This window comes from Zootermopsis nevadensis, unplaced genomic scaffold, assembly GCF_977971745.1.
Source record: "Zootermopsis nevadensis isolate Lab colony 2312 unplaced genomic scaffold, Znev_1.0 Znev_ptg000022l, whole genome shotgun sequence".
NCBI lineage: Eukaryota > Metazoa > Arthropoda > Insecta > Blattodea > Termopsidae > Zootermopsis > Zootermopsis nevadensis.
Genome location: NW_028259154.1, coordinates 13,768,240 through 13,796,211, shown reverse-complemented (window position 1 = coordinate 13,796,211; position 27,972 = coordinate 13,768,240). Strand labels below are relative to the sequence as shown.

The 27,972-nt window shown below is 37.1% G+C and overlaps 1 protein-coding gene and 1 long non-coding RNA gene across 7 annotated transcripts in view; one reads left to right on the top strand and one right to left on the bottom strand.

The window, feature by feature from the left end:
- Positions 1-27,972, top strand: part of LOC110835907 (limbic system-associated membrane protein) — an 893,271-nt gene that overhangs the window by 228,475 nt on the left and 636,824 nt on the right. For 2 of the 5 annotated variants that reach the window (XM_087353888.1, XM_087353887.1), the window contains exon 1: positions 11,063-11,877. The exons of the other annotated variants lie outside the window; for them this stretch is intronic. In XM_087353888.1, coding sequence (XP_087210014.1) covers positions 11,775-11,877 — 103 coding nt within the window. In that variant the 5' untranslated portion in view covers positions 11,063-11,774. Of the gene's footprint in view, positions 1-11,062; positions 11,878-27,972 lie in introns of those variants that run through there. 5 annotated transcript variants of the gene reach the window in all.
- LOC147873020 (uncharacterized) lies at positions 34-25,650 on the bottom strand. 2 transcript variants are annotated; one of them, XR_015536576.1, is made up of 3 exons: positions 25,426-25,618; positions 1,080-1,608; positions 34-1,041 (listed from the first exon to the last, which is right to left on the bottom strand). It is a non-coding gene; the product is annotated as an uncharacterized LOC147873020 (long non-coding RNA). The 2 variants fall into 2 exon arrangements; XR_015536575.1 differs by having other exon boundaries at positions 34-1,608; positions 25,426-25,650.

Sequence of the window (27,972 nt, the reverse complement as noted above, 5' to 3'; positions counted from 1 at the left end):
AGGACGTCAGAAGGCAGATATTTTCACCATAAGTACTTGTTTGTCTTGAATCTACATTAACCCATAACCTGTATACATTATATCTGTTAGTCTGTAGTTTTATTCTGGGTTGAGACACCGGGCACGTTTGTAACGTGATGTTTCGAACATTATATTAATATATCGACACGCAAATATTCATTTCCGTTTACATATGTTTGAGGAGGCAGGCGATTTGTGCTAAAGTACGATACATTTTCTCAAAGTGATAAGTTTGATACGTGCAATTTGGTGCTATGTTAGTATAACGTCATGTTCAAGAAAAAAAATATATGCTTGCGAAAATATCACGAGAAAGTTAAAGTGGATCTTTTGCGGGTCAACTGCTCACGTTGAATGTCAGGATGGGATGAGATAGGATGTGGATAAAGCGTAGGGACTGGTAATGATCGCACTGTTGAAGAGATTAAGTATGGGATTTAGTTAATCCTAGTGGATCAGTGTCATTGATACCGATGGAAGGAGTTCTCCTCTTCCCAGTTGACACACCTACGCATGGGTATCGCATTAATGTTGGTCCATGCAACTTACAGGAAGTAAGACACAGGCGATAGTAAAGAGAAGGGCGTATATAAAAATGACTGGGCATTAAATATATTATTAGTGATGCTAATCCCAAATGTAACTCTCTGTACAGCGTTAGCATTACTCCCTTCTGGCATTACACACATCCCACTATTTTTTGTTGCTGGACCAAATATCTTCGATTACGCAGATATGTTGATACGCCTTTCTCGGCATGATGTCCTTCATATGCTATTTTTGTAACTTAGAGGAGATACCAGATATGAATTATTTTACCTCAGTGTTCTAATTTTGTATTTCCAGATGGTGTATATTAGAGTGTTAATAGAAAAAGTTTTATTACCTTTTTGACGTAAATACGTCTATGAGGAAGGGTCATTCGGCAAAAAAGTGTTACGAAAAAGGGAAACGAAAAAATGTAACTTCATTGTTATGTTACCTAGGAAACCTCATCTGTTGACTCAGCATTGTTGTTACCTAGGAAATCTCGTCTGTTTACTCAGCATTGTTGTTACCTAGGAAACGTCATCTGTTTACTTAGCATTGTTGTTACATAGGAAACGTTACATTAAAATACATTACTTTACATTACATTCATCTACCACAGATCCATCTTAAGCGTAACTAATTCAAGTTAAGTATTCAAGCATTTTTGTTACCTAGGAAACTTCATCTGTTTACTCGGCATTGTTGTTACCTATAAAACATTACATTACATTACCTTACCTTACATTACCTTACCTGAAATTACATTACATTACGGTGGTCTAGTGGTCTAGTGGTCTAGTGGTCTAGTAATCCTGGGGTCCCGGGTTCAATTCCCGGTGGTGCTCAGATTTAAAACTTGTGTTGGGCAAGACCGTGGTCTAGGTATCACGGAGTTTTCCTCCGGGGGCTCCCCGGTTTCTCCGTGGCATCCCAACAATTACTCCATTCACACACACAGAAGAAGGCAATGGCAAACCACTTCTGGATCATCTGCCAAGAACGTATATGAACAGGTCCCAGTCCGAGAAAAGGATGAAGGATCCCGTTCATATGGACCTGTTGTCAGTCAGAACACTAATAATAATAATAATAACCTTACCTTACCTTACATTTCATTACATTACATTACTTAACATATTCAGCTAACACAGACCCATTTTAAGCGTAACTAATTCAAGTTGATTTAGCAATGTCTTACTCAAATTTATCTCAATTGTAAAGCATGTATAAAGGAAATATTTAGAATAAAGCCAATATATAAACTTACTTTCCGTATAGACGTATTTACGTCAAATTATCCGGAACCATGGTTCCACTACCACTTTTGTTCTATTTTGTGGCCTTTATCGTGGGAGGATAATATTAAAGTCTGTATTATAAAAATGGGTTCTAACATTCGAACTGAAATGACCTGCGTTAACTGACGAGAGTGTGGCTTTCATGGGAGATGAAATGGCAGCTAGTTTTATTGATGCCAGGAGAGTATAACAGATATGTGGAATTTAATAATATGATGTTCATACAGAGATTAATAAAACCGTTAGGTGGTTCAGACATAGGCGTTGATGCAGCACGCGGACACAGTGATACCGCAAGGCGGAAGGTAAGCTAGGAGTATGTTGATTCGAGTATGTGGTTCACTACACCCGAACACCTGGTGAAAAAAGGTTAAGGAATTTTTTGTTGACTCTTTTGTTATTATAAATTACTAGAAAATTTCCCCCAATATAAAGCAGTACACAAAAACATTTTCATTGTAAGCATTAAGACTGAACAACAATTTTGCTGCATTGTGTTGAAGTATATGTAAATACAGTAGGCAATTTATGAGTGACATAAAAGGCTAGGAATTTCTTGACTAACTGAGGGACTGTTAGCTTCTCAGCGACTGTATTATATTCGGTTATTATTTAGCTGAGTGGTGAAACTGGTTTATTCAGTGGAGTGGCTTCGAAATTACTTACACAGACCCGCAGTTCCGAAAACATCAGGTTGTTTTCCCATCTGAATATCTGTGAGTAAATACTTCTACAGGTTGATACGGACTACCTTCACGCCTTGCTGTTCTCCAGCTGCGTATTAAACTCTGGCTACGCCTGTAGATTTTTGTTGCGGCAACACGCTTCACAGCAATGTTAGAGTTGTTGTCGCCACACAAAGCGAACACGCATGGCTACACAGCTTCTTTATTAGTTAGTTTGAGTGGAAGCACTAATAAACGTAAAACTGTTTGCACAGACTTTTCAAAACAAGTTTTGAAACATTTTACCTCATCATTTTGCATTTGGGGAGTTCATAGATTTATACCGTTCGCACTAATTTTCACAGAAAATATTTCGTATGAATAAGCTGTGGAAAATTTGACAAAGACGAAATTATTTAATGTAAATACCGTGGGCTATCAGATAAACATTATTATAGAGTAAGTTAGCCTTAGTTACCTTCCTGTATTTCTTTTTCCTACTTCAGCTTTCATGAACTGGCCCTCTCGACTACCTCAACGCATAATTAATTTTTGAAACTTTGAATCCTCTTACGGATTTGGTAGGATTCCTTGGACCATCGACCCATCGTAAGATCTCCATCTACGCAGACAAACATCCGTTGCTCGATTGGAATTCGATCCACGATTTAAGTATATGAACAGTCGTAGTTAGTCGATATCTTAGCCTTCCTCGGCACTGTTATCGATTTTCCTTTCCTTTTAATATGTATTTCTTATTTCCCTCTTTCTTTCTTTCTTTCTTTCTTTCTTTCCTCTACCCTTTATCAGTTTCTCTTCCTTTCTTTTCTACGATCTTTTTCTTTATCTTTCTTTCCTCGCTTCCTATCTTTTCCGAACACTGAACTCACAAGTATTTAAGCCAGTTTTCTCTGTGAAACCAGTATTTCTTTCTGTTAAACTGCTGTATTTCTTCCATGACTTCTCATTTCTCGCCAGACGTTCATATATCTGTTTCCCCTCACTAGTGAAACTTCCTGGCGATTTATACGTCAGTGACTCAACTTACAAACTGAAGTTCATAATTCTGCCATCACTGACGGCTTTCAGCCGTTCTTCGCTTATATTTCTGATTGTTTTCCCCTTCCTCGCACACTGATGTTTGTTTTTGTTTACCACCCTCTGTTCGCACTTCAGACTAACATATGTATAAACCCCCGCTTATTGCAGGAGTGCCCTTGTCGACGTGATCATTAGTGAACATGGTGGCTATGTAAGCCTACCTATGAGGTCATAAATCTGAACTGGTGTCGCTATCCTCCAAGGGTGTTTATCCGGTTCAGAATATTCCACTACGGGGCATTTTATAGTCTACAGGTAATTACTAGCGAGCCTGAACCAATTTTAGAAACTCCAGTTGGGAGATTTAGCATGTTGAAATCTTCAATCAGCAATTTTATCTGACGAGAAATTAATTATTTTGTTAATAATGTACTAATTCTCGAAATTGTTTAGCACAAAATGTGAGATGAAAGTATTCTGTATAACCTACTCCATGGAATATAGTCCTTCATGAGAATCTAAATAATCACTCACCTGTATAGAAGTTTCTCATATATATCGAGGTCGAAAATTTATTTCAGATTCTCCAAGATCCACAATCTGCCGGATATGTTCCGACGCTACATAATTTCAACAGTGAAGTAATGGCGAGCAACTAACAAACCAAGACGTCGCACTGAGTTGTTAATTTATAAATACACTAACTAGTTTCGAAACAGTTGTGGGTGGAAATTTTTTTGGGAAGATTGAGATTGGAGCAGAAGGGGCAGTCGAGTGCAGTATTCCGAATTGTGGTTTTGGTTGGGAGAGGGGCGGAAATGTCGTCGAGAATTTCGTAGTCCACTTGTTTGGAGCCGCGCGCTCATCACTGAGCAGACGCGAAGAGAGACAGAGAGAATTTAATGGGATTCGCTGGTACTTCATTAACCCAACACAACTTGTATTACATTAAATTCATTACCTGTATTCAAACTTTGTTTTCCACGTGATCAATGTGAATATCACTACAGGATATTTTAACGTGGGAGTATACTGATTTGTCGTTGTACTTGTTAGAAGCTTATTTAACGACGCTGTCAGTAGCTCAGAACCTCGAATGAGAGGATAGTGAGTATTGAATTGGAAAGGCTGTGGTTGTAAGCGATCTTGGCCTAAATTGAGGTACTATCGCGGCATTTGCCTTGGGGGATTGAAGAAAACTACGAAAATTCTCAGTAAGGATAGCCGGTCTCCTGACCGATATTTGAACCCGGGACCTACCGAATACGAAGTAGGAGTGGTAGTCACTCGACCACGACGTTCGGTGATTTATCTTTTTCTTGTGGACTTATGTGCTTAGCTCTTTGAAGCCTTGGGCGCTCAGAAGTGTAGGTCAGAGCATCATTTATCGTCACATCGTGATACCTAAGCGTTTGGATCTCGTACATAGGCGTGAAGATGGAAGACGAACAGTTAAAAGCACAGGAGATTGAAAAAAGGAAGCAAAAGGGGAGGATAAAACTGAGAAGAAGGATAACAAATGCAATTAGGAGGAGGAAAATGATGATGAGATGAAGCAGTATGAGGGTAAGAAGAACGGAAAAATAAGAAGAGAGAGAAGGAGATTTAGAATAAGAAGAAACAGAAGAGAATTATAAATAGGATCAGAAGTAGTACAGAACGAGGAGAGGGGTAGCAGGATCGTATGGAAAGGAAGAGTAAAGATAAATAGGAACGTGGAGGACAAGAGGAACAAGGAGGAATAGAAGGTGATAAAAGAGAACAGGAAATAAGGAATGTAAACTTTGGTATTCTTCATCAGCTTACATTCTCCATTCTTCTGTTGACCGGAAACATTATTTGATGCTTTTGTCTGAAACTAATAAGACTATAATACAGAACACTATAAACGTGTGGTGGCGGGACCCCTAGAAGGGCGACAGTCGAACTGGACACCTAACCTATACAGCCACGTTCGGTACAGAGTGCTTTACAGCTGAGATAACCTGCTCGATTGAACTCGAGACGGATTGAATTGAGCTGAATGTAACGATCTTCATCCGTCCATAGAGTCTTGTTTGAAAAGTTGTTGCCCAGTCGGTCAAGACATTCCCACCGTCGTGTTCATAAAACAACCCTAATTGACCCTGTCCTGAGCAATAGACTGACATTTTGTATCCATTTCTCATCTTCCTCATATCTGATAAGTTATTCCCGGAAAGGTTATTTGCCCCCTTTTAGGAATATCCTCCGTACCAGTGACCCAAATTATAGTGATGTGAGAATAAAGTGTCCACCCACCTTCTGTCAATCAACCAGCCTCGTACAATTATAATACAACAATGGAATTAAAAAACTACCTTCCACTGGCAGTTAAGAATTTAGTGGAACAGTGGCTTATAAACTATGGATTTCGTTGCACAGTGCACTACGAACATCGGTCTTATTCTCAGTAATATTTAACTCTAAATTACGAATTCGCAGTGTGGCTTATTTCTCGCCAACGATTAGGTATTTCGTTTTTGTCCATATTGCTTTCGTTCATCCATGCTCTTAGTCAGTGTGTATTAATTATTTAGATGCCTTGTACCATACGTTCTGCGGATAGTACCTGCTGCAGTTTTATTTTTCAATCCATGCGAAACTAAGTTCTGCCATATCATAAATATATGTCACATATTTTCAGTAGTTGATGCAATAAGTAATATGTATCAAGAGCAGAAATTAATGAGTCCCTTACAGTTATATTAGTCTTGATTACGTATCATCTTTGCTTCTGTCACGACACACACATTTAAATATTGGAACTCTTCACATTAACCACGTAATTGTTTTAGTAGCTCTTAATACTGTTGTGAGAATTATTATAATTTTTTAATTTCTCCATCTAACTGGACGTTGTTTTACATACACGAACCATGTTACGCGCTGTTCCTTTAGCCGAAGTTCATGTGGCATAAATGCTTGTGTGATATTAAGTTCCACATCAATGTTTCTCACAGCAAAAGTTTTCTTGCAACAGTTTTATCCAATTAATTTACAGAATGTGTACCAGTGACGTCATATACGAGATGTAGGCGTACTGTAAGTTAATATTTACATTTGCTTCCATTAGCTCCAGTTATCATTAAACTCAAACATAGGCTATTACTTTTACCTAAGTGCTAAACACTTATTATATTTTCATCGTAAGGACCCTCCATATTTTAAATATCATTATTAAGATTATTATTATTATAAGCAATAGCAACTTAGAATTGGTAGTAGTGTCAATAGCTAATTTCCCTACCTAGTCCTCCATTACCATCGAGTAAATTCTAACCTTTATTGTCAACTTCTTTAAGACGTGCTTCCATTCCTTCAAAACTTGAAAGTAAACGTCCCTATAGATGCAGTTTCGTATTACCTCCATTAAAATGTGTATGGTAATATCACTTAAAATCGATATTATGGTCTCTTCTGACGGAAATTAACATAGATAATGTACTCCCTACGCCAGATTCATACCATTAATTTTTATGGTAATTTCTCTAGGAATTTCCACTTTAAGAATTAATGGCAGATATAAGAACGACATTCGTTTATAGCACGCCTATCTCGCGGTGTGTCCTGTGTCGTCAGTATAAGCAGCTCGAATGGCTAGTTCGATATATAACGACGCCGTGTAGTATGCAAAGGTTATGTAGTGTATTAAGGTGTGTGAGGAAAAGGAATATGGAGAGAATTTTAGAGCTTAGGTACCCACAGTAATATGAACATAAAAAAATTTCGGTGAGAGGAACTTCAGAATTTGTATATTTTGTATAATAGTACAGGATCGAGGATGAGAAAGACGTACTGATGAAGGTGGTGAGATGAGCATGAGAAATTATGGGTGGAAAATATGAGCAAAAATCTGACCTAGGAGGCCAAGCAAAACATGAGAGGATAATATTAAAATCGATCTGAGATAAATAAGGTTTGACAGTGATGACTTGATTTAACCAGTACAGAATCAGATCCAATTGTGGACTTTATGAGTACGGCAGTTAACCTTTGGGTGTTGTAAATACGGGGTATTTATTTTTTATCTCGGTAACTGTGCTGTTGAATACCAGTCAGCAAATTATACAGCTCCGAATATGTTAGAGGATGGTTGTACATTGAAATGGAAAGGATGGGAGAAGAATCCTGTAAAGACTTGAGACAAATCACGAAAATCCTTAGCTGGATCCCAGGCCGAAATTCTAACCCGGTACTTAATGTGGTGGGCCCCATTGCTTTATGATATTTTAGTAGGAATCATGTATGTGCTATACTTTGAATGCTAAATGTTGAGTAATGTACACTTTGTAACAAGTATTTATTCATTAAATTTTAATTCCTTCTGACAGAGGTTAATGTTATCGGAAACTGTATCAGTCAACTCTTCCATGTCAATGAGAGAGGATATTTATAAGAGGTACGTATCTAATGAATCGCCCACGTTGATTTGACGACGATGCCATGCGCATGAAAATGTGTTGTTCAGATTCTTAGAGTGACAAAAATTCTGACAGAGCTGGGAAATAGTGCGGTCGGAGCAGGAAGTGTCGTTTCCTCCCTCCCTACCCCTTCACCCCTTTCCAAGAAACTTTGCACCCTCTGGAGTGTATCTTACCCCCGCCTACTTTACTATAAATCAAAGCAACTTCTCAAGGAGGGGGTTGGACCTTTAGAACGTCATTAGCCTGTATTTTAAGGGTTGAAGTAACTTACAGGGTACATTACAAATGCTGATTAAACGCTGCCGATGCCCGTGCTGTAGTAACGGTAATAATAGTATTTCAGTATATACAGACAGTCTGAAAACATAAACTCTTATGTCACATGACTAACGTATACATTTAACTAGGTCCGTATCACTGTTTAAATCACTTTTGTTGATACCCTGAGCTCTGTACTGACTGGAACTGATAGATCTACCTAAAAGTGTGGCATATTTCATCTGTGGACAAAAGGTTCTGGAAGTAGTATATTATTCCTCTTTTCATTTAATCATTTCCAGATCTAAAGGCGAGATATCAGTAGACCTGGGGTATCGGGTTCAATTCCCGGTGGTGCTCAAATTTATAACTTGTGTTGGGCAAGGCCGTGGTCTAGGCATCACGGAGTTTTCCTCCGGGGGCTTCCCCGGTTTCTCCGTGGCATCCCAACAATTACTCCACTCACACACAGAAGAAGGCAATGGCAAACCACTTCTGATCATCTCTGCCAAGAATGTATATATGTATGAGCAGGTCCCTGACAACCTGAAGAGGTTGGAAGGATCCTGTTCATAATATCAGACAGACAGACAGAACACTACAAATAAAAACCTCTTTACCAGGTATTAGTAGAACAGTCAAGCCAGAGGGAATGTGGATTGTCGGAAGCTCACGGGGTAGATGAGAAATACAAATACTACAAGATCTTAGTAGGGAAACCTAAAAGGAAGATACGGGCTTCGTTGGTAGGAAAATATTGAGATGGATTGTGAAGGAATAGAATATGGGGGCCTAAACAAGCATTAATGTAGCTAAGGACAGGAGCCAGTGACCAGCTCTTGTGAATACGGTGATGAACCATTGGGTCTCATAAAAGGTGAAGAATTTCTCGAACAGCTGAACGACTATAAGCTTATGAAGAACTATTCTCCTCCAAGTAGTTATTAAATTAGAACAATAAATTTGTGTAGGTGAGGGTAGATTAGGTTAGATTAGTCAAATTCTCCTGTGCATTATGCCCTCCTGAGTAGAAACTCTGGTTATGAAAATTAGATACAAGTACAAAATTTTGCTCCGCCGCCATGTTTGTAATTTTGAAAACAATTATCACTCAAAATTTGTAAATAGATTACTTTTATAATGCCTGTGTGATTCTTCAGTAGTTAACAGGAATAGGAAGAAAGGGTATATATATATATATATATATATATATATATATATATAAATTCAGCTTCTGCTTTCCTTAATTTACGGCCTGTAAAAAGTGTTCTTAACTAAAGGTGGGTATTTTTTAATACATTCATCATACAAAATTTCAAAACCCTAGTCACGTCGTATTATTTTTGTCCCATCTGAGAAATATGCACAGATATACCGTGGTCATCATATTTACCGATATTGTATGGAATTAGGAATGTTGGAGACTTGGTGGTGCCTTCTGGCACGGTTTTCATACAAACTTTTATGACCGCGTCACTCCAATTTCTTCCAAATTTTCTATTCATTATCTTACTAAGTCTCAATATATAACTTTGTGGTTGACAAATGTGACGTTAAATAAAGACGTTGAAACCGTTCAGGATAGCTGCTCGTAACAATTCTGTCTTTGTCTCTAGACATGTTTTGATTCCTCGCTTCTGTATAATTATCATTAAATGTATATGACTTATGAAGAAAACTGCATTGGTTATAAAGTCTGTTACATTTGTCTCTACAACTTGTATTGGAAACTTTTTTCTTTTGGTTACGATAAATATTTAGCTACTTACGCAGGTAAATTATCCTTTGTTTTTGCCGCAATTAAATAAGAATGTAGTGTTCCGGCAAATTTTAGTGAAGATTCCAAATATTAAATTTTATGAAAATCCTTTCAGCGGGTCTCGAGTTCTTACATACGGACAGACGAATATCAGACAGGCGGACAAGCCTAGTGAGTTAATAGGTGCATCTGTGTAAATTTTATTAACGAATGTATCGAGAGAAAAAAAGTGCATTGACAAACCAAGTTTTTGTTTCATTATAGAAAACGTTTTTAAGTGCGTGATGTTAATAAAAAGCTTTTTTCATTTCTTGTGTATGCTCATTCCGACTAATTAAATACATTAAATCTTCCCCTTATTCTAAGCACTACACAGTGCTTGTAGCGTTGTGGCCTATTATATACGTTGCTATTGAACTGGTTTGAGTAGATAGTTAGCCGATTTCGTATTCTCCCCCCTCCCCCTCCGGAAAGCGTTTCCAGTGACCATGGCTACAAAGTCGGTATGGACGGTGTGGTGAAGAGAGAAATACCTGTACCTAGTGGGAATTGAATCCCGGTCGGTTAATACCAAGTACTAACCACACGGTTTCGATGTTTCATAGGTCTGAGATCTAAAAATTTTCATAACCAAGTTCTCTCCAAGAGCAGAGATTTACCCACCCCTTCTCCGTGAGTTTTGTGAAATGATGTTGGTGTTATTAGATGTAAAATTTTGCAATGAGTCGTTTAATTTCATTCCTTAATACTGAGAAAAAATACGAACATTTTTGTATAAGCAAACGAACGAAATATTAAAAGATGTTGTAATATCCTAAAACATTCAGATAAACTGTGTTTTCTGCGATTCAGTTACAGAATATCGAATGAAATAGCTTGAAGGGTTTGTTGTGAGGCGAGGTGATCACTGATAAAATGGGACGGCTGTGGTATAGAGAAGACTCGACAGGTTGCCCCATTATCCATTGCGCATAATCCATCTCGCTCTAGCGCATGAGTTTCGCGTCCGTGGTGGGGGAGGGCGCTTCACTCGTGCGAAGAAGCGTGTGTTGAATGCTAGCTCTGTCGGCCCTCAGTTCGCTTCGGGACAAGCTTGTGTACGAACGTGTCTGCAGATAGTTGAATAGCGCTCTGGCATTCTTCCGTTGCAAGTCAAAAATATAATGAGAGAAAAAGTTTCCGTATCTCCTCCCTGTTCATATTTTGCATTCAAATAATACGTAGCATCTGTCGTTCACAGATATTCTGCATTTGTGTCAGTACGTAATATTAGCCACCGAGGAATAAAATATTTAAAACACACTACAGTGTTTGTAGTTTTATTGGATCGGTGTTCATGGTTCAGTATCTTAACATTTAAACTGTAGGAGCTCTAAAATATAAACAGCTAACATAAATGTCATCGGACGCATGAATATTTTGAAAGTGGGTGGCCGACGGACACGTAATTGGTGATTTTAACTGACAGATTATAATTTTATGTAAGGAATTTTAAGATTTATGCCATAAGAATTATACTGAATGTTATGTTAATGGAATCTGAAGTTTCTAAAGTGACTGTTCAAACTTAAGAGTGACTTATTACTATACCTACAAGCAAGTGTCGTGTGTCAAATTATATTGGACTCTTAATTATATTCCCGCGCTTTTAAAGTAACAGTGTGAATTAATAAATGTTATAGATGTAAATTCTTGAGTTCTAAAACCGATTTTCGTGAAACAGTCTTTTATCTGTGGCACTGTGTTTTCCTCGAAGATGCCGCTTCATTCGAGATCAGCTTGGTTGAGAAAAATGCCTTCAATTTGTAACCCTCTTCTGGTCCTGCTTGCTGTCCTACAAGGATCAATCTTCTGGCAAGGTAATCGAACTGTTCCAATATGGTTTACAATTATTAAGCTAGTTTAAACATATAATTTCTGAGCAAGACGCTGCTTCCTAGTGAAAATGAGTGATCTTTTTGTTTTACAATACAATTGTTACTGGAAAAGAGACAAAAATCGGATACTGAAAGTTTACCAATATAAAGCAGACTTTATTAGTAATAACGGGTAAAAATATGGGATTGCGAAGCTGTAAAATATGGGCAGATGAAATTAGGATGAATATTGTGCATGTCACTGGATTTTTGCATTGTGCAAAGGGTCTGAAGTTCAACAAATAATGTAGGATTATCCAACAGATAGTTAATGGGAAATTGTGTATGGTAGTGAAGTGGGGAATCATTTTGTTTACCGGTTGGCTGGACTGCAAGAGGCAGTGGGTTATGCCATTGTGTTATTTGAAATTACAAGAATTACAATCGGCGTATACAGGATGTTCGAAAAGTGACGTAACCCATTCCTGACACACGTTCTATTTTTTAAAAATATATTACGTTGAAATGATAAAACAAATAATGTTAGGTTAGGTGTTTGAAATGTTCAGCAATGACAGAATCAATCGACGGGACGATTTATTTGGTACAGTATGATCGCAAAATGTATCCCAAACTCATTCTGGCACTTTAAATAAGAACGAGATGCCAGGTAGTTTTCGACAGTGAACACTCTTCGCATTCATTAAAAAGGCAAGTGACGGCCTGACGCTAGTAGGTCACAATATTGCCTGACCTGCGTGGAATCTTTTATATTCACAGCGACATTATGTAATTATTAATCCAACCGAATTTTAGGGAATTGCACCGTAAATAATTATTTTAATATAAGTTGCGTGGCATTTTGATCTCACTGTACATCGTATAAATATTCTGCTGTAGATTGTTAAACGTCGAAGAGTTGACGTCGGGTTTAAATTTATTAATGTGCAGGAACAGAAGCGTTTACTACGTGAAATATTATGCTCTGCGAAAACAGTAATCATAAAAAGATTATGTAACATCGGAGGTTTTCAGGGCAACGTAAATATCAATTATCTCGATTGATCAGCTACAGGACACAATGCAGATCATCGACGTACATAAGATCAGTCACTCTGTTCTTTTGTGAAGATATTTGTATTGGTTAACCACAAAAACAGATTTCTTGATGAGACAGTGATTTCATATACCGGTAGTTCAATATAAACGTCTTCAAAAGCCCGTGGCATCAAAGCAAGCTCACATTGATTGATGATTCCTTCGAAGTAGAAAAATGTAATTGAAGAAGAAAAATCGCTATGTACCGTATTGCTTAAAATTTGTATCGAATGGACGAAAGAAAAATGCCTTCCCGGCATTGTACTTCGACATAAAATTTTAGCCCCGGTAAATAGTCACGAAGAAGCGGTACAAGTGAGAAACACTTAATTGGAAAGGAATTGCGGTTTAACCCCTTGAAATAGAAGCTCATTAAATGTGTGTTTAAAGAATTGGGTCCGTACCGCAAAGAGAAAACAACACTTAACCATTAAAAGAACAAGTTGTTAACGCCGTTTAAGGAAAGAGCTAGTAAGAGAGAATCATACGAAACACAAATTAAAAATGAAAAGTTGCTGATTGATAAAGCAGGTGGTAAGTATAGTTACCACTGAGCTATAAAAAGCCAACTGGTGATAGAGTTATGAACTGCAGATGGTCTTACGTATCGAATTGTTTTTTTTAATAAAGTAAAACGTGACGAAAATTAGAGAAATGCTGAAAAGCCTTATATATGATTGAAAAATAAAATGCATTTCTAAATAATGCTTTTCTAATTTAATTCGAACAATAAAACGTGATAAATCCGATAGTTTGAGAAATGGAAATGCCCTGGAAGGACGACAGGGCAATTAGTTGAGGTTTTTGTCTTAAGAGCAGCAAGGGTGTCTGAAATGTTACCTTTGTAGCCTCTACAGTGCTCTCTTCCAGAAATATGTGTCATTGAATTCCTGAATGAAAATTTCAGCTACAGTCCTTTATCGTTAATTAACTAAAAATTACATCGATTTGGAATAAAGTGTGTAAGAGAAAAATTGGGTTTCGGTGCTGGATATGCTGGATCGTCATGTTCTGATTCCACAGCGCAAGTTAATTTACTGTCCGCCTATGATACCTAGCGTCTGCAGTTCATACTAGTGATTCTGACTTCTAACTGCCTCATTTATACACAGGCTGTACCATAGATTTACGAAATCGAACGTAAAAATTAGTCCAGTTAACATAATAATCCCGCTAAAATAAGGACACCTTGTCATTCCTCATTGCACCTTTGTGTCATTCTTTCTTTGGTTGTAATATGCTAGAATATCAGTGTTACAGTGCAGTAAACACGTAACAGTATTTTCCATCAATCTGTACAAAACACCTGGTGAACAGGAGTATGTATGTAAGTGGGCTGTTGGATATTGCGTACAAGGCTTCATTATTTGTACAGAACATCATTTATTGTTGTTAGTGTAGTGAAATGTAGGTTATGACGACTTGGACTTGTAGGAGGGTAAGAAATAACAGAGTTATGTTGGTGAAATCTCGGCGAAGGAAGAAAGTTAAAAAATTCAGGATAACATTGAGATTGATCTTGGGAACACAGGCTTTGAGGGGTAAAAGTAGACGGAACGTGCTCAAGATTCTGTCCAATGGCCCTCCTTTGTTGTATGCTGTGTGTTGATCCCTGGGGTTATGTCCAACTTTGTTAACTGAAAAACACCAAAAATTTCTGGAGGCCGATTGAGAAGGAATTTTTTTTAGCTTTTTAAAGATATGTGTCCGTAAAAAGATTTAAAAACCATGGTATTTTACTGTAATTTGAGGTTCTCACGGCGGTGAATACGAAGATGGTATCGTCTTGGTTGCGGAGCCGTGTAGTCTGGTTGAAGTTTACCAACGTTTCAGAGGTCCTCACTCATCGTCCTGATGATTGAGGCAGTATGACCTCTAAAACGTTCGTTAGACTTCTATCAGACTACACGGCGCTGCAACCCAGAAGCCAGCCATCTTGGTATTATAAAATTTTACGAATAACGGAACACAATTTAATTCTTATTGTTATTCTTAATCTTATTTATTTGACTTTGAAATCCCACTCTGGTGTTTGTTTTCTGTTTTCGTAAGAGTTTTTGTATCCTTTTAAAATTTTGAAGGTACTACATATATATATATATATATATATATATATATATATATATATAAATATAAAACTTGTGCTCCAGCGGAAAAAGCATTCATGAAGTGATCGGCATTCGAACCTGTGGTTCCAGTGTTCGAGTGGTTCTAAAACCGCGCAGCCAGATTGAATTATTATCAACGACCTCTCTTTCCCATGAACTGAAGTATTTGCATTCTAAATGGAAATATGCCTTTCATTTTCGTCCTCATAAGACTTTCATTGTAGTAAAAAAGGTGCACGTTATATAAAACAAATAACACTGAAATGTAATTTAGTAGTTGGATACTTTCAGATTGAAAGAATAATTAAGAAAACTCCTATAAAGACTTAATTAAGTTTCTGGATTATAATAAACTTGAAATACTTACCTTATTAAGTTCTATTATAACTTCAGTCTGAAACATTATCCGATTTCTTAAATGATTAATGCATAACATGACAGTTAATTTACATGTTCCCCGCAAAGTTAGAGACAGCAGTGTGAAGAAAAGCATGTAATGTTATCTATACTAGTTAACAGCTGTAGGTCTTTTGGGCTCTCCGATGTGACCCAATGGCTAATATCGCAAACGGAAAAACTGAAGGCGTAATATTCTTATTCGCTATGCCATGTCTTTCTGCTTGTCCGTATATAATAACTTGGTAAACACTGACCGGAATTTTATGAAATTTTTTATTGCTGAATTTATAAAAAAATGTCCAGTAATTTAATTTTCGTTTGAAATCGGTTACGCTAAGGGACATTTTACACGGAGATCTAAATGCGTCTCTGGGCGCATCTTGAGCTTGCTTGGCAAATATTATTGGTTTCCAGAAAATATCACGAAATAGTGGGTAACCGGCCATTAAAATAACTTTGTTCCACATTCAGTACAGCGGCTCCAAAGGGGAGGGAGGAGTGTTAATGTAGTAACAAGAATGAACTGGAAGTCAATTTTGTTTGACTTTTGGTCCTTTTTTCATGGAGAATGAAGTTTTATATCATACGAATAAGAGGAAGGAATGAAATTTCATTGTCTATTAATCACTTTTGCTTCTGCACCAATAAATTTACTTGTCTTTTGCATCCGACCATTTTTCTGCCCGATACAGTGGAGCTCCAGGTCTTGAAGCCCGCAACGTTTCTAATTAATGTGAGAAGCGAACCCCTTGCAATGTTTTTGATAACTTTATTTCCAGATTAATTAGTCTAAATATCTTTGAATGACTTAATTTCTTTTGAAACTTAACTTTATATTAAATGGACTAACATTACTTTTTTTGTCTAGGACAGCAATGTCTAAAGAATAGTGTGTGTTGGAGGGGGGCACATTCTTAAGAACTTTTTATTTTTGATTGTAAATTGGTTATAGATTGCCTGTTGAAGTATATCATTTGGTTAACTGTGTATAGAATGAATATTAAAGTATTGCTTGGTTCTTAATATATTTAACAACGTATTAACTGAAGATCTTGTTTTGTGATTTGAGATGAAAAGAGGATGTGTCTTGCTTTGTGCCATTGACATTTGATATGATGATTTCAAGGAAGTAGCCACATCTTACACGGATGAACCAATATATCAATCTAGAGAATGATTTCTAGACTTTGTCACCAACGCCAGGATCTTATTTCTTTTGTTATTCCCGGTCAGAAATGTCTCTCTGATGGAGTATTGGTGCTCATCATACTGAATGGAAACCGCGGATATACAAAAATGCGCAGAGCGAAAGCGCATGTAACGAGAGTCTTTCAAGGACGAAAGGACTTTAATCATAATCGTCTAATTGCTTCTCTGTTACTAACTTCGTAATATGTTTTAGTTTGAAAAGATACGTTAATGAGAGTAACCCACAGACCGTTTTTGTAAACCCGTTTCTTTAAATTCTCACCGTGATCCTGATGTTACAGTTAGCCTATACGAATTCTTGAGGACATTCATGCTGGATAAATCTTGAGCTTTCCCTTAAATTAGCCACCACCACTTCCTATATCATCCTGGACTGTAGATCTACGTGCTATTTTATTCTTTGAGAGGTTAGCCCGTGCATTAGGCATCGTTTCGTTAAAAGACATGACGTTCTATGAAGCACATTCAGTATCTTAAGTGTATGTGGAGTATAGCGACCGGAGCGTCAAGCTGCCCACTGGCTTCCATCTGATGCCAAGACTTAAAATACGCGGATACTTACCTCCACACCTCCTTTACCTACGGTTTTTGGCGTTCCGTATATGTACAGTGACAGTTTTACCTTATTTTGTATTACGTCAATAAGATTGAAAGCCATAAGATTTAGATCATAGTTTGATTTATGAAGTAAACAATGTTTAATTAAGTGTTTATTACAAGACAGATAAGTATTGGTTTTGTAAAAATAATGTTTGCTTACAAAATTGGCTAATGCATACAGGTAGTTGAAATGTAATACCACGTAACTGAATAAATGTGTAACTGCTGTTGTCCCAGGTACGTGTGGGAGCTTTGTCAGTCCTTGGGTTATTATAATAAATAAAAGGAATGAAGTAAAAAAAATGACAAGCGGGCATGGATTCAGATGGTACATTTCTCACCGATAAAGATCTCAGCAGTGTTTTATTCTTCCAACGATTTCCTTGCACGAAAAGAAGTGACATGTTTTCAAAACCAAAGTAATATTTTATGGTGACCTGATTTTGGCTAAACTGTGCTCCTGAGTAAGTCTTGTGAAGTCACATATTTACCATTGTTTTCCACAGACTTTTGATGTCAGCATATTCCAAATCTAAATCTATTTTTAGTTATCACACTGAACTAAGCCAAGAATTGTTCGTTGTCACAGTCTCCGTGTGACCTACCTTCTTCCTACCCCGTTCTCATTCATTAATATCTTAAATAATAGTAGAGTGAGGTTGACTGCATATAAAATGCGACTGAAGGTCTCCGGTGATTTTATTTTTCACGTTGTCTAGAAGAGTAACATTATGGCGGCCGTGCATGCTATTTTGGTTATTTGACGACGAATTCTCTTGCCATTACAACATTCTAGGTGGAAGGAACACTGCCAGAAATTTTTAATTATGGCAAGAACTTTTGGAAGTTTGCATATTTCATTAAATTTTTATTTTAAGTGTAAAATATTGATACAGCGTTCAAGCAAATATTGAGAGAAAGTAATACATCGTTGTTACATGGTTAACAGAAAATTTATGGTGACATGATACTCATTTTTTTTTGGTTGTGTTTATTCTGTATTAAAATGTACAGCGCATAATCCGTCGGAACGTTAAATGCACTACAGCAAGAGCTAGTGCTTTTAATGCCTGTTTTACTTTCAAAAGCTCTCTGTTCATATTAACTAAATTTTCTGTGGGGCTGTCATGCATTATATTTCTAAAATTATGTTTAGACTGCACTTCACGTAAAGGATTCCTTGTAATGAATGAATATAAAATAAATATTGCACGCTATACAGACTGAAGGATAGAGTGTATCATAGTGTATTATTATATATAAAATAAACAGAATAACAGTATAATGCCATGGATCAGAGTCTACCCTTGACAAAGTGATAGCCACTCAAATAATCAAAGAGTTCCCCGAAATTTATATAACGCAAATGTTTAAAACTATGTTCAGGAGAGAGCCAGTTGCCTTTATCCAAAATAATTCAATTTACAGCCTCACATCCTATTTAAGATCGATTTTAATGTTATGCACGCAACTAATCTTAGGGTCTCTGAAGTTGTTTTTCCCTTCACCTTTCACAACGTTGTTTTTGTATGCATTGCACATCAGTCCGTGTTACTTGACTCGCCCATCTCACACTCCTTTATTTGATTGCCCGTATATTTTATGGCCAAGAGTACAAATTATGAGGCTTTAAATTAATGTTTCGCTATTCCCCTATTTCTTCCCGTGTCAATTTTTTTTAATAAGTATCCTGCTCAAATGATGAAAATTACGAAATATTTGACTTGATCGTTACGTTACGTAGGAAGTTACAGGAATCGTTTACATTTAATTCAGATTTGATTGAATATAAAATTAATTTATTTCATGTCTCTCGTTTATAAATTCTGCATAGCACAAACAGGATTGCGCTCATTATTTACCTTAACCTATGGGCACCATAAATTTAGATGGTAGAAGCTATGCGTATTCTATATTTTTCTGATTAGTGCAAACTCTTGATAATGTATGCACGTCACAATGATTTACACTAAAACATATTTTCATAGTAATTATAAATAGGAATTAGATTATGAGGCATATTTGTACAGCTTCTTATCCCAGCAACTACGCATTCATCGTAAAATATTTATATATTTTATAAAGTAGAATAAGTTTCGGCTCTCTTGTCTATGAAAAGTGGTTTTACGATGTCGTCTCGCTATTTGTTAGATATCTTTAATTTATGACGTTATCACGTATTTAGTGATTATGCTAGTTTTTCTATTTTTATTTCCATACCAACTCTCTTACTGGCATCTAAGAGTTTTCTGTATATGTCGTCGCCAAATGTGGGAACCTGACATCAAAAGTTTCGTAATATTAGTTTAGAATTATACTTAGGAGACCCGTGGGCCACACATTGCCACACATATATGGAATTATGTTTTCAATCTACATAACTAAGTATTACTTGTTTTTAAAGTACCGGCACATGTTGCAAAACTTGAGAATTTGAGTTCGAATACCGACTCTTCGAATTATTCTGTGAATTCATTAAATTACAGTTTAATACAATAACAGATTTTAACGTTGTCCAGTTTTAACAATACATTGAGGCTCAATATGTGTTTGGTATAATATTATATTTTCATTGGCCTATTCAGTTTCAGCGATACCCCGGTTACAAATCGGATTGTGTGTCCAATAGTTATTGTTTTCAATTAACAAACCTTTTATTTCGGAACGTATGTTTATAACATGATTATTTACGATTGGTTCTTCTCCGTCGTCTGTTGACGGACGTAGGTTATATCTCTGGGCTGATGGGCGAAGCTTGAAAAATATGGAAAGATTTACGGTGTTTGGGACATATATTACAGCGGCTTTGTCTAAGACATTGTTCGCAGCCAATCACTTAAATCAACATTTTGGGGCATGACTTCAAAGTGCTGATTCCCTTCCCTTTATAGAAGTTGTTTGAAGGTAATTTAAAGTTGCATGGCGCTTTGAAAGAGGCGGTTTGTAGGTGTGGCGGCTTCATACGAATTTGCTGAATAATTAGTCGAGGACAGACAATAGGAGATGCTCTTACAGACCGTGGGATGGACGGGGGGGGAGAGAGCTAAAATTAGGATGTTAATAAATGTCGCAACTGATCCTTGTCTTCAGATCCTTTAACAGGATGCATGTGAATGAGTCGCAAAATCTGAGTGAAAGAGACCACTTGGGAGCTCTAGGCTTAGGTAAGTAGTATTTAAAATGGATTACATCGTGTAAAATGATATTATAGACTAAAATTTACAGTACTTTCCCTGTTTATATCTATTGTTTATGGAAAAATTGTTGTACTATTAGCAGTGCCACAGTTATGTTAATAATTTACATTAGCATAAAAATGCTTAATTTAAAACAAGACCCGGTGTATGCGAGTTCAAATCATCTTAATTTAGTTCCGAGTGTGAGAAGGCATAGAGGTTATCCTCCTGGAGTTCCGAGTGTGAGAAGGCATAGAGGTTATCCTCCACGTCCATAGATTCTCTGTGGCTTGATGTTTCCAGAGGGGAAAGCTCAGCTTTTATTAATAGTTAATTTAAAATAAATGGCAGTTTTAACAATTATCAGATGATGAATATGACTTGCTGTCTCCATCATTATTCACCTCTGAAACGTCGGAAAACTCCTACCAGACTACACGACGCAACAACACAGAAGGCAGCCATCTTTATATACGCCGCTGCGAGAACTTTAAATTTAAGTTACCGGGTAAATAATGTTTATTGGTTATTCTGTCTTTAGATGTTCATAGGATCGAGACAGTTTCGCTCACTCTGTCATGTTATTTGCCTGTGCCTCCCGAATGGATTTATCGTTTAGATTTACAGCTAATATTTGCCACTCTCTGTCACTGTTTGAAATAACAATGCGTGTTATGAATGACGTAATTTAGAAGTTTAAAAGTGGAGCACGCGGTTTGCTGCCTTTATCCAATTAATTTCGAAAGAATTTCCAGTTACCTCGTTTGTATAACTACGCGGTGTTAACATGAGAATGAATTGAAAGCAAAGGTGCAGGCGCTGGAATCGATTTAGAGAAAATGTGGGAGGGTGGAGTAGATGTGTTGTAGCAAAGGATTTTGAAGCTTAGTGTGGTTTGTTTCCCTTTGAACCGTCCAGGCTAATAGGACCATATTTAATTAATAGTTGCACAGTCAGATCGTGTTGTAAAGTATTAATGTGCGTTTTGTTTCATTATAATGTTAAAACACGTATTAACGTTCACTGGTTTAGTCTGTTGTCGACGGAACAAATCACATTATTCTGTGAATCTATCCATGATAAAACCATCTTCTAAAGACAGAGTTGTCGCTGGAGTGTGAATATTAAAAAATAATTGGAAAATTTTAGCAAATATGGATTCTTACTGCAATTTTTATGCAGGTATTAAGATTTAATGTGTATGAAGTTCTGATTTTGTAGCTTATTTAGCCCAGTATTTATCAGATATTTTGGTTTATTTCATGTAAGCCTCAAATATCATATTACATGTATGTGATTTTTATAATGTATAAATGTATCTGCAGGGGCCCGACGATAACCATGCGGGATCAAAGCATGTTTTCCTATTTTATTTTTAATGATGAATAAAATATATTTTTTAAGACCGAACCTCTACTTCCTGTGTAACTTGCTAACAATCATGTAGCATGCATAAAATGTGTTTCAAGCCTATATTTAATAATGCAGAAGATTGATTTGCTGTATTATTATTAGGAACGTGTCAGCAGCAATTAGAATTAATCCAGGAGAATATTTGATTTAATCCTGAATGTTCATACGTATATGCTAACAAGAACAAGTAACGTAAGACTGGAAAGTTAGCGCTCTGTTTTCGAACGCCGGTAGGCAGGCAGGCATCTCTACTGCTGTGATCTGTTAGTCTGATGTTTATTTATCTTCGTACGTGCCACATTTGTAAACTTGGTTTCCATACACTTTTCCTAGAATACGCAAATCTGATTCTAGACGTGTTATTACTCTTTTTGAACTATTATAGAGATCAGTGTAGAGTCCGTTAAGGGGATTGAACTAACCATGGGTCGTGCCATTACAAATTAGAAGTGCTCCTCAAATAACGCTCACGCTAACCTCAGCTTTTAAGTTTTTCATAATTTCAGAGCGTAGATACCTTGAAAAGCTGATAGTATCTCGTCTGGTTAGAATATCCCTGAACTTGTATGCGACCAAAAGGGTTATTATCGCCTCCACAAGACTCCGGAACTGGATCGTATCCGGAGACAAGACATTCCGTTCATATTCGCACTCCCCACTTCCCTCAGATCCATTTTAATATTATCATCATCTCATCCATGCTTACCTTCCCTATGTGGTCACCTTTTTCTGTGACGCTGTCTCTGATTCAGTTCCTTACTGGCGTTTTACCCATCCTACAGTTCAGTCCATTTTCTATTTCGTACTGTGCTTGGAATACAGAACTGACATTTGTCTCTTCAGTGTATATGCTGCTGATACTTTTTATATAATGAATGAACATCTTGGAATTTATGTTACAAGACGTTTAACCTTATAGTTGCCGTTTATATATTGCCACTGAAGTATATTTTTCACTTAGTATTTATTTTTCTTCTGGGCATTCGTAATGACAGTGAACAGTGGGTGTTGAGAAGTATAGTTACGCAGTCAGCCTATTTGCTTGTTTAGCAGTAAAATATATTTAATGCGTTTATAAATAAATTTGTAGACCGAAAGGACAGTATTGAGCGATGCATTTATAAAAGCACAAAGAAGTTCCAAACACATTTTTCTTTTCCACCTCTATCGGCCGACTCCGTCCTTTTCGACTGCTGCCAATTCATGGGGGCCTGGTTTCCAATCCAACCGGCTGTTATAGCTGAGGGCGTTGTTGCTGTCAAAGTCCCTCATAGTAAATTCCGCGACAGTACGTTAATTGAACCAATACAACTTCATTCAGCATCACTGAAAGTTAATTATTCATCTGACCTACCGATTGACACTATGAGTTATTAAAATCATTCTAACATTAAACAAATGATTTACTATCTTTATATTGAGAACTGCGTGGTATGAGATGTTCTCCGTATTTGATTTACTCTAAGCACAAACTTTCCGTAGTGTAAAGCAGAGCGCACGCAACGGATCGCTGCTCTTCGTCACGGACTGTACATTGTCTGTCACCATAGAGTCTGCGCTCGGCTGACAGTGTTTGTATAAACCTCGACGTCTTTCTCACACCATCAACTCATAACTCAGATTCTATACGATGCACCAGATGCTCCTAAATATACTACCTTGTATAACGCATTGAGCACGCCTTCTACTACCTGATCTAAAAACATCATATCTACCCCTCTTAAACTATTCTATGTTTGCATTATGCTGTATGAATCTTAAAGTGCTTGCATATGATTTTTCGTTGTTTAGAAATATTATGAATGTTGCTGCAGTGTGGTCAGGATTTGTGCTTCGTTTTCGTGAGGGTATAATTTTTATATAGTGACTCTGAGAACCTCTGTCAGGACCAAAATTCTTATCGGTTTTCCTCAGTCGTATCTTTAAAGTAGGCGACATCTAGAAAAAACTACAATATAGTAGCATTATTTCATATGTTGTCACCTGAGAGAGAAGGTATTATAAGTAAAACACGCAATGACAAGGGACAGAAAGGAAGAACAAGGCAACGAGGAAAACCAAAACGGAGAGCGATCCATCCACCCACCCATCCATCCATCCATCCATCCATGAGGTGTTCTTCGCCTACGCTTGAGAGGGCAGAATACCTGACAAGGAGAAGGATGTGTGGTGACGGAAGATTGCAGGAAAATGACTTACGGGAAGGAATGAGATAAATTGGACGAAGTAGGAAATATTAGATATGAAAGAAAATAAAAATAGCAAGAACAGAAGGCGGGGTTGAAGAGGACAATAAACGCGAAGAAGAAAGAGTAAGAAATAAAACACAATTGTATTTTAAATTGTTTTAAGATTGTAGCGCCGTGTAGTCTGGTAGAACTACCAGAGTACACGGCGCTGCAACCCAGAAGACGTGAAAACCTCAATCCTAGTAAATTGTTTTAGTTTAAAAGAAATAAAGGTCCGAAGAAATGGCACCACGCTGTCAGGTACGAAAATAAGTATTTCAATAACAAATTATTTGATGCCGCATCCTACATTTCTGTGTACACTTGTCTGTCTCTTAAACGTCTTCATCCTTTACGTCATTCTTTTGAAACCTAATCTCGTCCATATAAAATTTTGATAACCCAGTTCGTACCGCCAAGAAAACAACGCACCATAATTAAAAGCGTGATCGGTTAATGCTGCTTAAGGAAGCAATCTTTGTTTACCCTGAGAATCATGTGAGACCTATAAACACACTCTGTAGACAAAAGTTAGAATTACTGACTATTAAAGCGAGTGGTACTTGTAAATCAAGACTATCAGAACATTATATTCCAAAATTTTAGTTTATGTAGGCCGAACTTTGAAAAGTGAAGCCAATTATTCAGCACCTTTATTTTCAAAACTGCCATTGGACACAATCCTGTTTGAATCCATTCAGATTCTCAAACTATTTTTTTAAAATTCATCTTAAAAGTCATCCTACCACATCCTCCCATTTCCTTTTCGGTGGCCATTTTCCATCGTTTCCTCACCAACGTTCTGTATTATATTTGTTTTCAGATCTATATGTCCAGCCCATCTCTTCTCTGACCTATTTGTATGACATGACCTCTTTGACTTACAACATCCATCTTTATGTAACGTCCGAAAAGCCCACTTACGACGTTCTCAGTCCGCGTATATTCCCGAGGACTTCGTTTCAGAAAGCTTTTATACTGACTTGTAATCTCATCTCAAAGATACTGAACACATTTAACAGCCACATAAAAAAGGGAAAAGTCATTGTTTTAAAGCATCTTGATCTATAATTGTTTCATACTGAGATTTTAGGTTCTGACGGCAGCGAGTATGAAGATTGCTGTCTTCTGGGTTATTGTACCCTATTATCTGGTGGTTTCTGACGTTTCAGAGGTCTGCCTTCGTGATCATTTGCCCTGATTATTGAGTCAGCAAGCGACTCTGAAACGTGGGTAAACTTCTACCAGACCTTTCCGCCCAACAACCTAGAGATAGCGTTTTCATTCCAATTTGGTTTTGGTATAACTTGAATAAATTACCTCCTCAAGGTACATAGAAGACAGTCCGGTCGGAATTACATGTCGGAGCTCGTGTAGCGGGCGGACGGGCTTTCAGATGGTCAGTCTGTCTTGCCGTGTCTCTGGTTGTGTGAGGGATCGACGGACTTGCAGGCAACAGAGTGCGAAGTCTATAAGAGATGAACAGAAATCATTCTGAAACAACAGCACCAAAGACTTGCATAAAACATATTGACGTAGCCATGGGCGACTTAACTTACTTTATAAATATAGATGTTGGGCCTATATATAGGCTAAATAATATTTTAGGTGAGATCCGAAATCAAAATTCTTGGAGCAGAGTGCTTGAGACACTGACAGTGAAGAATTATCTCGTCTTATATGGCACCCGAAATTTGTTATCACGTTTTCGTCAGCCCGCCACTGGACCATAACCTGAGGCACATTAATTTAATGCACTACCTCACAGAGTTTTGCTTTGTGATAGGCTACTCTATAATTGGCTATTATCATCCCATCTAACAGTAGGTCTTCAGACCTGTCTCGTCCCTTCAGGTTTTTCGACTAAAATTGGACATGTATTTATCACTGGTCTCATGCGTATTACATTTCCCGCCATCTTATGTACCTTGGTTTGATCACCCCATTTGATGTCCGGTGAACAGTACAAATTATTAATGTCTGAAGATTTGTGATAATAGTTGTCATTATACTAATTTTATGCTGAAAATTGTCTGAAGTAATTTATACGTAAGCAAACTTTTGAGACTACAGGAATGTCATTAAACATGGGTATTTATTATACCCCAAAGTAAAATGCCAAATAGACCTATAATGTACAGTTTACGAAGCTCTTAAGTCCTCTCTTTTAGCCCTAAATGTTCTCGTCAGCAGAGCAGAAATAAACGTAATGAGTAACTTCGTCCGTACACTGTGATTATATAATTTTTCTAACTTCGTGATGCACAATTCTGCTTGAAACGTGTATTCCCGTACTTACTCACCTCGCAAAGACATTTGTTGCTGCTCTTATGTATGAGTGTCACGATAGTTCAACGTGTTTGGAAAAATCAATAGAATCCAAGCCTTTTCACATTGTTTTTCTTACATAACTTTCTGAGATAGTTTTTGTTAAATTAATCTGTCCAGTCCACTCCCCACCCCCACTGGTTTTTCAATTTCTGTTTTAATATTTTACTTTTACCTACAACCTAGTTTCCAAAGTGATCTCTTGTGTTTGGGTTTTGAACCCAAATTTATTTATTTTACATTTTGCTGGTGTGTTGTTATAAACCAGTCTAATCCGACTGACTATGTTGACAGACTAATTAAAATTAAAACTCATTCGTTCTCCTACTCAGCAGTGAAGTTTTTTTCTTTGACCGGATAATAAGTTCAGGTTATGTTGTTACATAGCTCAAATGTGCATCACAGTTACTACAACAGCCCACCTTTGAATCTTAATAATTATCAATTGAACTAGGTTTATACATTTTTTGCCGCAATTTGAGCAGTGAGTGAAAATTAACGTGGCGCTGTGAAGCTACTGGTTGCAGACCGTTCTGCGCATGCGCGGTGGTTCGAAATCTTTCTCTTCACATCTTTAAAGACTCAGGGACCCTCAAAGCATCCGCTGTTGTTTATATAGGGATGAACACAACAAATTAGCAGCTAGTTGTATGCTGTCCGTTGCCGGTTAACAGCGCCTTCACGATTCCATATATTTAATTTTAATAAACAAGTATTTTAAGTGAAGGTGTCTTCTCATTTTGTTTTCTAGGCCCACATATCTAATAAAATTTCACAATCCTTATTATAGAGGCTTTATAAGATATTTAAGTGATACATTTTGTATTTTATGAAGTCTATAAACCATCCTCTCCAAAAATGTGCAGCAAGTATTATTTTTTGGATTCTGTAGGATTCTGACGATGGACAAAATCCAAACACACAATAAACCCGACAGCACTAGTTATAGTTTTGCGACAGAACCTTGAGTGGAAGTTGTTGTTAAGAGCGCTGTTTAAAATATTCGGAAAGTTATTCTACATATTTTCGAAGGCTGAAATTGCATAGGAGAAGGCATATAAGAACTATGCAATAGAATACCAGTTTCTACGTATCTGCTCACTACAACCTTTTTCACAGATCAGTCGGTAGTTGATAAGGAAAGAGTAAATACACATGGTGTACCCGCTTGGAATTAGGATCAGGAAGTCTCAAGGTCTCTCGGGCTTCAGTCGACACATGACAAACATACATGTTTCGGACAGGATTCGAATCCGCCATCTCAATGTTCAAGTGGCGTAACAGAGTGTGAGGTACCTTAGTCCACGCGGCCACCGGTGTCGGCAAAATATACGTGTCCAGACTACGAAATATATTTCATGTGATATATATATATATATATATATATATATATATATATATATATATTGGAATTTTATACGAGGCCAGCTTGTACAGTACAGGGCTTGTGCGGTGGAATAGATAAGGTGAATGCATCCAGCCAGGTGCTGTCGTTTGTAGAAAGCGTAACAAAATTCGATTCTTCATGAGCGTATATCA